The 13,606-nt window shown below is 40.7% G+C and overlaps 1 protein-coding gene across 1 annotated transcript; it reads right to left on the bottom strand.

Annotated features, from left to right (window-relative positions):
- Positions 1-5,670: 5,670 nt before the first annotated feature.
- On the bottom strand, positions 5,671-13,328 carry LOC123143698 (probable UDP-N-acetylglucosamine--peptide N-acetylglucosaminyltransferase SPINDLY). Its single transcript, XM_044562654.1, has 18 exons — positions 13,052-13,328; positions 12,203-12,609; positions 11,339-11,500; positions 11,083-11,258; positions 10,905-10,980; positions 10,189-10,317; positions 9,983-10,102; positions 9,837-9,905; positions 9,658-9,739; positions 8,894-8,988; positions 8,705-8,769; positions 8,401-8,599; positions 7,904-8,098; positions 7,587-7,681; positions 7,365-7,500; positions 7,077-7,294; positions 6,712-6,839; positions 5,671-6,528 (listed from the first exon to the last, which is right to left on the bottom strand). The coding sequence occupies exons 2-18, from the start codon at positions 12,569-12,571 to the stop codon at positions 6,017-6,019; spliced, it is 2,826 nt and encodes a 941-aa protein (XP_044418589.1). The 5' UTR covers positions 12,572-12,609; positions 13,052-13,328; the 3' UTR covers positions 5,671-6,016.
- Between the last annotated feature and the right edge of the window lie 278 nt (positions 13,329-13,606).

Raw genomic sequence — 13,606 nt, 5'->3', positions numbered from 1 at the left:
GAAACCAATGTTGTTGAAACCGTAACCCCGGAGGAATACATAAGAGACACTTTCCAGCACGCTTCAGACTCCGAAAAGGAATAGGTACGTGGTACGGTAAGTAAACCAACTCCAAAACAGTTCTAATGGCAATTTTTCTCCGTTTTGGAATATTTAAGAAAATAAGAAGTAGTCCGGGAAGGACACGAGGCTTTCACGAGGGTGGGAGGCGCGCCCCCCTGCCTCGTGGGCACCTCGTGTGCTCTCCGGACTCCGTTTTCTTGCACGATACTTCTTTTGGTCGGTAAAAATTCATTATATAATCTCCCGAAGGTTTTGACCACCGTATCACGCAATTATCCTCTGTTCTTGTTTCGAGCTGTTTTTTGTCAGAGTTGTCAAGGCCAGGCATCATGTCGTCCCCCTCCTCCAACAATGAGGGCAACGATGCTTGGCTAATGAAGATAGAGCTGAAGAGAGAAGAACCCGTGGAGGTCAACAAGGATGAAGGAATCAAGAAGGCCAAGGAGGATCAAGCGCCGGCAGTAGAAGAAGAAGACATCCTTCCACCTCTCTTTACTCCAACTGAGATTGAAGCTTTCAAGATGATTGAGTTAGCTCGTATACAAAACAAATATCTCACACGTGAATTTTTTTTGTTGAAGGAGCATACCATCGCACTCAAGGGCATTATCTGCAAATTGGAGGACCTCCTACGCTCGATGTGCGACTATCCATCATCACCTCCATCTCCTTCACCAGCAAAAGAGACATAATCACATGGGTATGGGCACTCCCCTTGGCAACTGCCAAGCTTGGGGAGGTGCCCCGGTATCGTATCACCATCACACTCCTATCTTTACCATTTTTCTTAGTTTGATCCTTTTAGTAATATCTTGATCTAGTAGAATAAAGTTTTAGTGTGATTTAGTTTTGAGTTTTGCTTTATGATCCTTCTATGTAATCGAGTCTGTGAGCTATATATAATAAAGATTAGTGTTGAGTCAAGGGCTTGATTATCTTGCTATGATCTCGAGGGAATAAAAGAAAAGAGAAAGAATAAAAAGAAATAAAGAGATCATATTGATCTTATGGAGAGTAATGACTTCACATATAAAGAGTATGATGATTAAAAGTTGTTGAGAGTTGACAAACATAGTTTTGGTCATCGTTGCAATTAATAGGAAGTAATAAAGAAAGAGAGGTTCCACATATAAATATACTATCTTGGACATCTTTTATGATTGTGAGCACTCATTAAAATATGACATGTTAAAGAGTTGATGTTGGACAAGGAAGACAACGTAATGGGTTATGTTTTCTTATATCTGAAATAAAGTATATTGTCATGGATCATCCAACATGTTGAGCTTGCCTTTCCCTCTCATGCTAGCCAAATTCTTTGCACCAAGTAGAGATACTACTTGTGTTTCCGAATACCCTCAAAACCAGTTTTGCCATGAGTGTCCACCATATCTACCTATGGATTGAGTAAGATCCTTCAAGTAAGTTGTCATCGGTGCAAGCAATAAAAATTGCTCTCTAAATATGTATGATTTATTAGTGTGGAGAAAATAAGCTTTATACGATCTTGTGATGTGGAAGAAATAAAAGCGACGGACTGCATAATAAAGGTCCATATCACAAGTGGCAATATAAAGTGACGTTCTTTTGCATTAAGATTTCGTGCATCCAACCATGAAAGCGCATGACAACCTCTGCTTCCCTCTGCGAAGGGCCTATCTTTTACTTTTATCTTTTACCCTTATGCAAGAGTCATGGTGATCTTCACCTTTCCTTTTTACATTTTATCCTTTGGCAAGCACCTTGTGTTGGAAAGATCATGATATATTGATCCAATTGGATGTAAGTTAGCATGAATTATTATTGTTGACATTACCCTTGAGGTAAAAGGTTGGGAGGCAACTATAAGCCCCTATCTTTCTCTGTGTCCGATTAAAACTCCATACCCATAAGTATTGCGTGAGTGTTAGCAATTGTGAAAGACTAAATGATAGTTGAGTATGTGGACTTGCTGAAAAGCTCTTATATTGACTCTTTCCGATGTTATGATAAATTGCAATTGCTTCAATGACTGAGATTTTAGTTTGTTAGTTCTCAATGAAGCTTCTGATTCATACTTTACATTGTGAATAGATTAGTACTTGAGCATAAGAAATCATATGACAATATATATATGTTGCTGTTATAAGAATGATCATGATGCCCTCATGTCCGTATTTTATTTTATCGACACCTCTGTCTCTAAACATGTGGACATATTTATCGTTATCGGCTTCCGCTTGAGGACAAGCGAGGTCTAAGCTTGGGGGAGTTGATACGTCCATTTTGCATCATGATTTTATATCGTTATTTATTGCATTATGGGCTGTTATTACACATTATGTCACAATACTTATGCCTATTCTCTCTTCTTTTACAAGGTTTACATGAAGAGGGAGAATGCAGGCAGCTGGAATTCTGGGCTGGAAAAGGAGCAAATATTAGAGACCTATTCTGCACAACTCCAAAAGTCCTGAAACTCTACAGAAGTCATTTTTGGAAATAATAAAAAATATTGAGCGAAGAAAATACCAGAGGGGGCTCACACCCTGGCCACGAGGGTGGGGGCGCGCCCTACCCCCTGGGCGCGCCCCCCGCCTCGTGAGCCCCCTGGCAGGCATCCGGTGCCCATCTTCTGCTATATGAAGTCTTTCGTCCGAGAAAAATCATAAGCAAGCTTTCGGGAAGAAACTCCGCCGCCATGAGGCGGAACCAATCTAGGGCTTCGGCAGAGTTGTTCTGCCGGGGAAACTTCCCTCCGGGAGGGAGAAATCATCGCCATCGTCATCACTAACGATCCTATCATCGGGAGGGGGTCAATCTTCATCAACATCTTCACCAGCACCATCTCCTCTCAAACCCTAGTTCATCTCTTGTGTCCAATCTTTGTCCCAAAGCCTCAGATTGGTACCTGTGGGTCGCTAGTAGTGTTGATTACTCCTTGTAGTTGATGCTAGTTGGTTTATTTGGTGGAAGATCATATGTTCAGATCCTATATGCATATTAATACCCCTCTGATTATGAACATGAACATGATTTGTGAGTAGTTACGTTTGTTCCTGAGGACATGGGAGAAGTCTTGCTATAAGTAGTCATGTGAATTTCGTATTCGTTCGATATTTTGATGAGATGTATGTTGTCTTTCCTCTAGTGGTGTTATGTGAACGTCGACTACACGACACTTCACCATTGTTTGGGCCTAGAGGAAGGCATTGGGAAGTAATAAGTAGATGATGGGTTGCTAGAGTGACAGAAGCTTAAACTCTAGTTTATGAGTTGCTTCGTAAGAGGCTGATTTGGATACATATGTTCATGCTATGGTTAGGTTTATCTTAATACTTCTTTTGTAGTTGCGGATGCTTGCAATAGGGGTTAATCATAATTGGGATGCTTGTCCAAGTAAGGACAGCACCCAAGCACCGGTCCACCCACATATCAAATTATCAAAGTACCGAACGCGAATCATATGAACGTGATGAAAACTAGCTTGACAATAATTCCCATGTGTCCTCGGAAGCGTTTTCCTTCATATAAGAAATTGTCCAGGCTTGTCCTTTGCTTAAAAAAGGATTGGGCCACCTTGCTGCACTTTATTTACACGTGTTACTTGTTACTCGTTATAAATTATCTTATCACAAAACTATCTGTTACCGATAATTTCAGTGCTTGCAGAGAATACCTTACTGAAAACCGCTTGTCATTTCCTTCTACTCCTCGCTGGGTTCGACACTCTTACTTATCGAAAGGACTACAATAGATCCCCTATACTTGTAGGTCATCACAGCACGGGCATATTGTGCCCGTTTTTTGAAGTTTAAAGAAACGGATTTTTTAGCTCAAAAATTTCGATTTTTTTTATATGTGCACATATAGAAGTGTAATCTATGGTGTGAATTTTCATCTAAATCGGTGCTTGTATGTGAGAGATACGAAAAAGACAAATACATGCAAAAATCAGCTCTTTTTTTGCTGGATTTTTGTCTTTATTGCAGCGTATAATATAACATCATTTCAGACGAAATTTGACAGTCACTTATAGCACATGCATATGTTTTTTGTCAAAAAATAAATAAATGGTAACTTTTAAGTGCCGGTTTTTACCCTTTAAAAAAATGTGCTCAGTGGCCACCGTGCTCTAAAAATCCGTCGTGGTTGCTATGTACCTCTTCAAGCGATTTTGTTTCTATATGGCGCTCCTATGGGTCCGCACAAGTTTTATTTTTACTTTTTCAAGTTCGTGTTTATATTTTTTTTACTATTTGAAAAAATAAATGTTAGAAAAAGTTACAAACTGCCATAAACTTAGAAGAAAGTTTTAGTGCACTCGAAAAATGTTCAACATGTTTTAGGAAAATGTTTCACATGTATTAACAAATTATAAGTGTTTTTGAAAACTCTTTGTCATGCATTAAAATTGACAATGTGTATTTTACAAAAGGCTCAACATGTTTTTAGACAATGTTCAACGCATATTAAAATTGTTTTGAATATCCTTATATTTCTACAAACATGGTTGACATGTTTGGATACATTTGTAGAATTTAATATTATTAGACAATAATTTTTAATACATGTTGAATAGTTTACAAAATACAAAGTTGTCCAATTTTTAATAATTGGGTATTCTAAAAATAGAGTGAAGATACGCTATAATTGTGTCTGCTTCTGGTGCGGAATGAATATATATGAATTTACACAATAGTATTTAATATGGGTTGAACTATTTAAATCGACATAAATTTTTGAAAATGTTCATTTTAACTCTTCAAAGTACACGATAACAAAAGTAGAAAAAAGATTTGAAAATACAAAGTAATTTCATATTGATAATTATTGTATTTTTATATGGGAAAATTTGCGTGTCATAAAACTAAACATGAACTTGGAAACGCTATAATTGTGTTTGCTTCGGGTGCGGAATGAATATATATGAATTTACACAATAGTATTTAATATGGGTTGAACTATTTAAATCGACATAATTTTTTGAAAAAAATTATTTTAACTCTTCAAAGTACACGATAACAAAAGAAGAAAAAATATTTGAAAATATAAAGTAATTTCATATTGATAATTATTGTATTTTTATATGGGAAATTTTGCGTGTCATAAAACTAAACATGAACTTTGAAAAAGTAAAAAAATAAACAGTGGTAATAAATAAAAAATAAATGATGGATAAACGCGTCAATTAGTCTACAATAGCTTTCTTGCTAATATTCTTTCGGAAAGCAAAGTTCACTTGTGTGGCTGGATCGTGCCGGTAGTTGACCAGGAGGTGCCTCGTTTGAAACTCCACGTTATTTTTCCATTTTATTTTTATCTAGCATACCCTATACTTCAGGACTTTCTCTATATGATTAAATAAAACTCAAGGTTGGTTTCTATAAAATAATTCCTCAGGAGCGGGGCATTCAACGCCTGTGCGCACGCAGCCCCTGACACATGGGCCACTGCCGCGCTAGCACGCGCACGGGACAAGTTTAGGCACCCCTGATATATTTAACTCTTTTTTACAATTTACTCCTGTTTTACATGAGTTTTGCTATCATTCTGCGAGATCGCAAAGCTTTTAATTACATGAGGCCAACAGAAACCAAAACCATGTCCGCAGCTCCACCCTGCCAATAAACAGTTGAAATAGCCTCAGTTAAATTTTAGAGAATCTAGAAGCTGTTCCTACATATACAACCAACGCCTTTCTCTCTGTTTCTACCATGCCAACTCAACTTGGCATATACTCTTTACTCATACACCTTGATCTAAAAATCAGACTAAGCATCCCCCACGAATTATATTACATCTGCTACAAGTCAGGGGCCACCAGTGTGTCAGAACCACATCCGTTTCCGAGGTCAACAACCAGAACACCTATAATGACCCCCAGCAGCGACTTTGTGATGATACATCAATGGCAAATCTCAACCTATATAATACATCAGTGTGTGCCTGCATCAATGGAGCCTCCCATTGGTCATCGGCTGCTATGCCCATTTGCTTCGCATCTCCCCGAAGGCGAGTGAGGTGAACTCACACCATTCACCATCATTTGGGGCTGCGCCTTCGCCGTTACGAGAGCCTGGTTACCTTCAGGAGAACTCACATGGTTCACCATTATTTGGGGCTCACCTCCCTTGGACGTGGCGTCAACCTTCTTTATTGGGGACTGATTATCTTCCTCAGCAGTAGCATTCGCTCTCTGTGCTTCAAGATCTGCATGTTTCACAGCCGTCTTGTCCAAGTCTTCGCCCGCCAGCACCTCTAGGCGCCTGAGAGCTGGTGAATCCCCATCACAGTACCTATGCCACATGCTTCGGTATGCAGATTCCAGGCCCCGTGTGAAACTCTCTCCGTCGCAGACTGGTGATTTTATCATCAGTTCTCGGAGGCTCTTCCTCAGTTCTTCTAAGGCACTCACATCTGATGCCAACCCCAGTGCTAAGCTAACATATTCGTCCTCCGTTTTGGCAACCAGCCTCCCCAACCCTGCAACAAATAATTCTCAGTCAGACAATTCCATATGTTTATATAACAACAATATACAGGTCCCCTTTTTTAGGTTCCATGATAACAGATATAAGTCACACAGAATCTAGACGGTGGAAAAATAAATAACTAGGCAGGAGAGAAATAAATAAAAATTCATGTCCGCCTATTGTTAGAACGTACCAACTTTAGTGAGTAGGCTAACACCAACATTATGAGCATGAACTGAACCAGCCATTGTAACACATGGAACCCCCATGTAAAGAGATTCACATGTAGTGGTAGTCCCAGCATATGGAAACGTATCTAGGCTGCAAAAACACAAATGGAAGTTCAGTCAGCTTCAGAGGAACACCGATAATGGAGAACACATTTTCTGAATATTCGCGAAAATAGTAAGGAATTGCAGTGATCAATGTAGGATAATGATATTTATTGGCATGGATCTAAAGTTTATATATAAACGCACACCCTGACAAACATGTAAGACTTGGCATAGAAGATCCTAAATATGACACAACTATATTACAAGTGAAACAACTTCTCACCTGATGTCCATTAAGGAATATGCTTGCATGTGGTCATGGTTGAGATGGATGAGTGGTAGTAAATCAACTCGTAGAGACTCCAAACCCAACTCCTCAAGTGTCGATAAAAATTTCTGTCTGATACTGTCACAGCAGAATGGCTTGCACTTAACCACAAGCCGCGAGTTAGGGACTGCACACAATATTCTGGCCCAAACTTGCATAACTTTCGGTGTGATCTGCCAAAAATAACTTTATGAACAGAGTGATTCAATGAAGTTAAATAAAGCGTTCAAATCTGTTATGCACCTTTGCTAGATTGTTAAAACTACCAAACGTGATGAAACCATTTGAAATTGCTGGTGTGGGGCAAACTGGCCCAGCTTCTGGAGAAGGAGTGTAACAAAGAAAACTTTCAGGAAGGCGCACCAACTCCTCAACATGCCTGCAGACAGTCGTTACTATGAGGGTTCTAGACGCATAGGGAGAAACTGCATGACATAATAACTACAAGAAAAGCATCTGGCATACTTCTGGTTTGTATTAGGAGAATCAGCCAATGAATCTGTTATTCTGTAGTCAATTGCTGGTAAACCTGTCGTATTAGGGTAACCAATCCATGTAACCTGTATGGACATACATACCCAAGTTAGAAATGCCCTTCTCAGCAAAACAGTCAGATAGCAACTGACTCATTGATCATGAACTACTTGGAACGATTTGAGTGGATAGGGATGGAAAGGGACAAATAGAAGCTCCCAGAACATAATAATAGGCATAACTGCTCATATGCAAGGTGTTCTGAAAATAAATTTAAGTCGTTGAAATGCCACGTGGAACACAAATACCTGAATAGGAGCAGGACAGCACGCCATTGTTCCTAGTTTATTATTTGCTGTATGACCAGTAAGTTCCACAAGTATATCCACTTTATCCTCTCTGACCAAGGTAGCAACCTTCTTTTCATCAATACCATATATATCTCTCCAGACCCCGCCCTTTTTTAACACCTTATCCTTGAATCGAAGGGTCTTGGCATCTGCCTAGAGAATCATCAATAATAAAAATATGATCAGAAAAAAAGAGCAAAGTGTGTGAACAGAAGGATAAATGATGAGATAACCCCAGATCCACCTTGATAGCTTTACATTGCAGTTACTTCTTTTCTAGTTTGTATATCTCGTGTTACCAAACTAATTTTGATAGATAAATTCTCTAGCTGTTGGACACCAGATTAATGTTTTTGTTTAGTTAAAGGGGTAATGAGGCAAGTCAGCCAAAATAAGTTGATTGTCACTGAGTGCCCAAAATCCAGAATAGCTAGCAAGGAACAAATTGTCTATACCTTCACAACACCAGAATAGACGACCACCTTGCAATTTGTGTAATCATGGTGTGTAAGGGGGGCTTCAACGAAGTAGGACACGGAGTGAGTAAAAAAATCAGGAGACACATAACCAATGACCAGTGGACGATCAGCGACTTTTGGGTTATCCCAACTAGTATACTGTGCATACAATTTCATAAAGCGCTTTCCCCATTCCCTGCAAAATATTGAGTTAATACTGATAGTATAAATGCCATAAAAAAATACATGATCATGGTAAGATAGAAATGGCACTTTCATTGCAAACAGTGCATAAACTGACCTGTGAGCATCATAAAGCTTGTCATCTGAGCCCTCGTCGATATAGTTCAATGCAAGCAAACGGTTCTGCAAAGAGTTGTTCTGTTAGTTGACCATGTAAGGAGAGAATGTAAGCTATACAGTTTCATATAGCGACATACAAGAGTACAGAAGATAGTTTAAATAACAAGTTTGAGGCCTAACAAAGTACCTGACCAGCATTTCGTGAATCAGGATCAATTTGAAGGCATCTTTCATATGCCTGTACAGATAATGTAATACTTCCAGCATCTCTGTAAAGAACACCTATGACAGGTAATCGTGAACTGTCAGTCACTTCGCAAACGCCTAATCGATGTTAAAAAGAATATTCAAAGAAAATAATTTTTGCAAAGCTTCCGTACTTGTAGTTGTACCCATTACTCGTGGACAAGTAGGAGGTACACACATTGGGGAATATTGAGGAATTTTGATTTCCAAAACAAATTAAAATAAATCCTGATGTTCCTTGACACTTTGGAAGGCCACAGCAAGTCCAATGAAATCGACAAAACTAGCAAACCCCTAATGGCCACCCTGTCCCCTGTTTACTACTACCTCCGTTCTGAATTAAGATGTGTTGGATATTTCAATATGGACTAGACGTACTGAAATGAGTGAACACACTAAAACGCGTCTATATACACATCTGATTCAGGGAAAAGTTAGAACCTCTTATAAAAGTGAACGAAGGGAATACAATTTTATAGCTGACTGTTCAATGCTACTCATTTGTGCACCGTCCATCGTTCAATACTGCCTGTATGATGTTTGTTTTTATCTAAATACATGCATCAATGTACCCTCATCGTGTATGGTACAACTATAAAAGATGATTGGTGGTCACAGAGCCGTCATGGATTCTTAGCTGGAACATGTTTCAAATGACATGCTAATATTAAGTATCTAAAATGACAGAGGTTGATTGTTCATTACCTAAGTTATTATATGCTTCAGCATAAGTGGGATTTGCAAGTATGGCCTTCTCAATCATGCTTGCAGCAGCGTCCATCTTGCCCTAAATATGGAAAATGTATTTCAGTAAGCTAAAAATGCAATGTAACCAGTCAACCACGGTAAGAATGTAAGAAATCAATAATGGTAGAAGAACATACCTGAACCGTATAGACAACTCCAAGGTTATTCAATGACTGGGAGAAATTTGGCTTAATTGACAAGGCCATCTACAAAAAAAAAAGAAGGAAACAGGCAATAAGTAAACACGACTCTAACAAACATGAACAGAATTGCATACGCTCACTTGATAACATTCAACGGCTTTGTCGAGATTATCCCTATCCTTGTATATTACTCCCAGGTTGTTGCATGCCTCCGCACAGCGAGGATTGAAGTGCAGAGCGAGTTCGTAAAAAACAATAGCCTTCATAAAAATCACAAGTTGATTAAGTCAGCCAAAAGTGAATGCTAATAGTAGAACCAAATTGATGGAATTTTCATGTAACTCACCATCTCAAAATTCAACATTTCACCATATGCAACACCAAGATTATACATTGCATCAGCATAGTGCCAATTATAGAACAGAGCTTTCTTGTAATATGCCACGCCTTGATTGATGTCACCTTCAATTTTAACCTGAGCATCTCCGATGTTTAAAATGATAATTAATATTAAAAAAGGTTGTGCCTTAATCAAACACAAACAGTTGCCTTTAACCAGTCACAAAAGGTGTCAGTACTATCTCTCCTACATAAAAAGGATGTAAGGTTCTGTCGTCCACCTCGTCCTTCATCCAACATTCCCCATTCCCTCGTCTTTTATTGACTTACCAAATAAAAATATGTTTTCTTTGGCAAGACAATAAGTTCTTACTAAGTGATTACCAAATAAAATCCTAAAAGTTATTTAGGTAGGTAAATCATGGGCATGATTTGATAAACAATTATTTAGATAATCACACTAATATGGAAGGTAATCATGGGCTAACATATTAAAGAATATTTACACTCATTGCAACGCACAGGCAATTATCTAGTAGACAACTAAAGGTATACAAAAGAGAATGCAATTGCAGCTGAGCTTCTGTATAGCATGGAGTAAACAATGGAATAGGAATATATGATCCTCTTTGAAGGCCATGTTACAGTCGGTAAAAGAACAGAAATGAAAAATGATGGTAAGCGGTAGAATTTACACAACAGTAGAAGTGGACAAGTCCGCACCTTTGTACCCAAGTCGGTTAGTGCTATTGCCATGTTATTCTTAGCAATCTCAAAGTTGGGGGAAATAGTCAAGCACCTGGGGTACAGGAAGGTCATGCCACGGGTGAACTTCACGTTCTTGTTGTAGATTATTTTATGAATATCGGCACAATTCATATCAAAATAATGGCAAATTTACCTGTCGTAGCAGGCAATTGCTGCGTCTAGCTCTCCCCGATTCTTGTAAATAACCCCCATATTGCAATAAGCTTCAGCATACAATGGTCTCTCCAATGCAGCTTTTTCATAACAAGTAAGAGCTACGTCAAACTGCATCATCTCCGAATAAACCACCCCAAGGTTGTAATAAGCAGGCTGCATAAATCAGGTGTATACATTAGCAGAATGCTAAATTGACAGACAAAAATAATAACGGCTAGAGTTGATGATTGTACCGCATAGTGGCTATCCACTTCAAGAGCTTCACAATATTTTTGAATCCCATCTTCTGTATTGCCTGCAAGCTTCAAGCTAGTTCCAAGATCGGTCAAAACAATAGCAAGAAATTCCGCAGCAGCTTTATAGGAAGGATCCGCACTTCGAGCTTTTTGATAAGCCTGTTCCAGATTGTTTTTCCTCCATTAGAACATAAAATTTGTACAACACAATAGCTACAGTAAAACAACAAAAAACTTAAAAGCGTTGTGTACAGTCCCTACTAACAGTTTTGGACAATATGATGTTTTAACCTAACGAACTAAGATTGGTTAAAATTTCTTATAATCACACTAAATATAAGGGGTTGGAGTTCTCTAAGGGAGAAATAGTATGCATATACATTCCAAGCAGAATCCTGCTTTCTTTTACTGCAGTTGTCATCTGCCCTGATTTAGCAAACACTTGTGTGCTTTCTACCCACATCAGCTAGACTGTTAAACAGTACTTCCGTCACACAAGAGATTATACATACACAGGACACAATGATGGCTAGGTTAATTTGGACAAACTTAGCGTAAAACGGAAGTTCGTAAATAGCCCTTACTTTTAGATCTAACTTGTATTCTGCAGAACAAAAAAAACTAAATTTCAGGAAACATACTAACGCCGGATCATCCATTCAGGTCAACATGGAGGAATAGATCAGATTCGAGGCACATACTCAATCAAAGATTTCCGGTGTTTAGCTGTTCACGACAATAACAACAACAATGCTATGAAAAAAAAAGTCTGCTTTTTCTGAGACACAGCTCACAAGAACCAGCAAGCCAGCAGATAGATGAGAGAATGCACATAACAAATGATTAAATGTTGCTCCATACCTCTGCGGCCTCAACCAAGTGACCTTCGTCTTTGTATATCATCCCACAATGCGTGAGAGCACAGGCATTCTTGGGATCGACCTTGACAGCCTCGGTGAAGCAATCCAAGGCCTGCCTTGGCAGGCTCTGGGCCTGGAGGCAGATCCCTTTTCCGATAAGGGCCTCCACATTCGTTCCATCCTTGTCAAGAACGGTAGTGTACAACTGGAGAGCATCAGCAAATTTGTTGCGTGACCGTAGGATGTTGGCATAGCGAAGGGCGTCAGCCCCTTCCGGCAGCTGCTTGGCAGGGGGAGCAGCAGCCCCATTGCAGTCAGGAACGGCGCCATTGCTCTCCTTCCCTTGGAGGGACTCCATCCCTGGCTGCATGAAAGAGAGAGGGAGAGTCTCCTTGTCTCTTCCTTCCTCTGTGAAAGATTGCAGACATGAATTGAGTAGGGTTTAGTAGAATTCCGGTTGCATATACCAGCGTACGGAAACGCATCGAGAAAAGGGAGAAAAGAATCTGGAGCGGAATGCGCGTAAAGACTAAAAAAAGACCCGGCTTTGGACTAACTCTGAATTGCGCAGTAAAAGTCGCGGCCTCTTTGCAAGAAGGCTTGCAAGAAACCCGGATGGGAAAGGAGGACAAGAAATCAAATTCCAACCCAGCCAGCGGAAGACGCCCCAGGAATCCTCCAATAATAGGTAAAGACGGGGGGAAATCGCAGGAAAATAGGGCGTGCCAAGTAGTAAGAGAGTCCAACAGAAGCAGAGCAAGCACGGAAGCGCGCCCGCTCGGTCGCCTTGTCGAGAGAGCGAGAACCCTAGGTCGCGGCGGGGAAGGAGGGGGGAGGGGGAGGGGCTCACATTGGAGGGCGGCGCGGGGCACCGGAGCGTGGAGGCGCGAGATCATGGCGCGGCGGGAGGGTCCCGCGTCCCCGCCGCGGCCACCGGGAGGCGGGGCGGTGATCGCCGCCGCGGCGAGGGATCCGAGGGCGGCGGCGGCGAGGGTTTCGGCGCGGTGGAGGAAGGAAGGAGAGGGGAACGTAGCAGCAGTGGTATTTTGGTGCCTCCCCCCTCTCTCTCTTTTTGCCTTCTTTTTTTCCCTTGGCTTTTACGCTTTCATCGTGCGTGCGCTCGCTTTGAGCTTCAGCCAGGCCCTTTTGTACTATCTAGTGCTGCAACCGGGCCGGGCCGGGACGGGACGGGTGGGCTTTTCTCGACTGCGGCTTCCTTTTCCTGCACTCGTGAACGGCGCGGGGCACCCGAGCGGGAGGAACCGCTAAAAAAAACCCCGAGCGGGGAGGAGCGGGGACGCCCTGTGTGGGTCCGAGCGAACCGAAAACACGCCCCAATGCGCCGACGTAGATGGACGGGTGTTCGTATTTTTGTCCGTCGCGATTCAGAGCGACACCCCGCCCT

The sequence above is a fragment of the Triticum aestivum genome, chromosome 6D (assembly GCF_018294505.1).
Source record: "Triticum aestivum cultivar Chinese Spring chromosome 6D, IWGSC CS RefSeq v2.1, whole genome shotgun sequence".
Taxonomy (NCBI): Eukaryota; Viridiplantae; Streptophyta; class Magnoliopsida; order Poales; family Poaceae; genus Triticum; species Triticum aestivum.
The sequence above is the reverse complement of the archived record's forward strand: the minus strand, read 5'-3'. Positions and strand labels throughout refer to the sequence as shown.